At 43.1% G+C, this 1,883-nt stretch overlaps 1 protein-coding gene across 1 annotated transcript; it reads right to left on the bottom strand.

Moving 5' to 3' along the window:
• Positions 1-523: 523 nt before the first annotated feature.
• On the bottom strand, positions 524-1,462 carry LOC110326990 (olfactory receptor 6C4-like). The gene has a single exon (XM_021205668.1). The coding sequence runs from the start codon at positions 1,460-1,462 to the stop codon at positions 524-526; it is 939 nt and encodes a 312-aa protein (XP_021061327.1).
• Between the last annotated feature and the right edge of the window lie 421 nt (positions 1,463-1,883).

The following is a 1,883-nucleotide window of genomic DNA, read 5'->3' as shown; positions in this document are numbered from 1 at the left end:
TCCTCCTCTTCCTCCTCCTCCTCCATTTCCTCTTCCTCTTCCTCCTCCTCCTCCTCTTTCTCTTCCTCTTCTTCCTCCTCCTCTTCCTCCTCCTCCTCATTGTTCAGTGCTGCTACTCTGTGGGCTCTGGCATTTTTCCATTTCCAGAGTCTTCAGAATTAAACTATCTGCAGCTGTCAGAATCACCCTGCCAGAGTACTGCATGAGGCTAATAGTCTGCTGCTGTGGAGAATCTGAGGGAACCACATATCCTGCATCTGGGATAAAAACTTGTATATATAATTTATCAGGATTTAGTTTTATTTTTTTTTTTTTTTTTTTTTTTTTACAAAAAACAAAACTTTCACCACAAATATCTTGCTCAAAAATCATTGAAAGTCTAAAGTGTAAAGTTGAAATTTCTTCATGGTAAATTCATCTCAGGTGTTGCATTAACTGGGAGGAGAGGCTGGCCTTGTGTTTCTGTGGGGATGGACTCAATGACTATTGTCCAGAGCTCCCCTTTAGGCTGGGGTCATCTGATTCACTGGAGATTTACAATCTTCCTAGTGATATCCTTGAGGCTTTTTTTCACCTGCTTATTCCTTAGAGTGTATATGAATGGGTTCAGTAAAGGGGCAACTGAGGTATTGAGTACAGCTACACCTTTACTGAAGGCAACCCCTTCTGTGGCTGAAGGCTTTATGTACATGAAGATGCAGCTTCCATAAGAGAGGGAGATGACAACCATGTGGGAGGAACAAGTGGAAAATGCCTTCTTCCTCTGCTGTGCAGATGGGATCTTCAGAATGGTTCTGATGATGTGTGTGTAGGAGAGAATCACCAGCACCAGGGTGACTATCAAGGTCACCACTGCTAAGACAAAGTCAAAGAGTTCCAGCAGCCTTGTGTCAGAACAAGCTATTTCTATGAGGGGCCCATAGTCACAGTAATAATGATTGAGCACATTGGATGCACAGAAATCCAGTTGACTGGTCAGGATGATCGGGAATAAGATGATTAGGAACCCACTCATCCAAGAGCAGAGGACCAGCAGGGTGCAGACCCTGTTGCTCATGATGGTGGTGTAGTGCAGGGGCTTGCAGATGGCCACATAGCGGTCATAGGACATGGCAGTCAGAAGGTAAAACTCAGTGGCTCCAAAGAGGATGGCAAAGAAGTACTGAGTAAAGCACCCAGCAAAGCTGATGGTCTTGATTCCTGTGGAGATGCTGAAGAGCACTCGAGGAGTAAAAGTGGATGTGAAGGAGATTTCAAGGAAGGAGAAGTTCCTGAGGAAGAAGTACATGGGTGTGTGGAGGTGGGAATCGAGCAGCGTGAGGACAATGATGGTCAGGTTCCCCAGAACACTGAGTATGTATGTGAGGAGGAGAAATAGGAAAACACAGACTTGAAGCTCTGGGGTGTCTGTGAGTCCCAGCAGAATGAATTCAGTCAAAGTCTGATTTTTAATGGCTAACATTGGCTGCCTGTGAATACACAGAGGGGATGAGTCAGTGATAGTACAGGAGTCCAGAATATTTAAGATAGGTTAATTTTTTTCTATAGAATTGCAGCAAACGTCTTTCACTCAGGCTGCAGGAGCCATCTTACTAGCCTGAGAATTTTATATGGTGCTTTTCTTTAATTCTTTTTTTTTTTTTTAGTTATAATTTCTGCATGCTTTTCTTCTAAAGAAACACCCAAATTATTTTCTCTTTTTAAGTTTCATTTGAACAAGCCTCTACCTAAAAACAATCCATTCTGCGTATTTTCTCTCCCCCACCCTCCTTTATCACCCATCCCTCCTCTCGACCTGTCACTTTCCCATGACATTTAGTTTTGTCCTCTGATTGATCCACTTAGTTTAACCAAGGCCAATTTTTTGATGTTGGATTGGAACT

This window comes from Mus pahari, chromosome 9 (genome assembly GCF_900095145.1).
Source record: "Mus pahari chromosome 9, PAHARI_EIJ_v1.1, whole genome shotgun sequence".
Taxonomy (NCBI): Eukaryota; Metazoa; Chordata; class Mammalia; order Rodentia; family Muridae; genus Mus; species Mus pahari.
The sequence above is the reverse complement of the archived record's forward strand: the minus strand, read 5'-3'. Positions and strand labels throughout refer to the sequence as shown.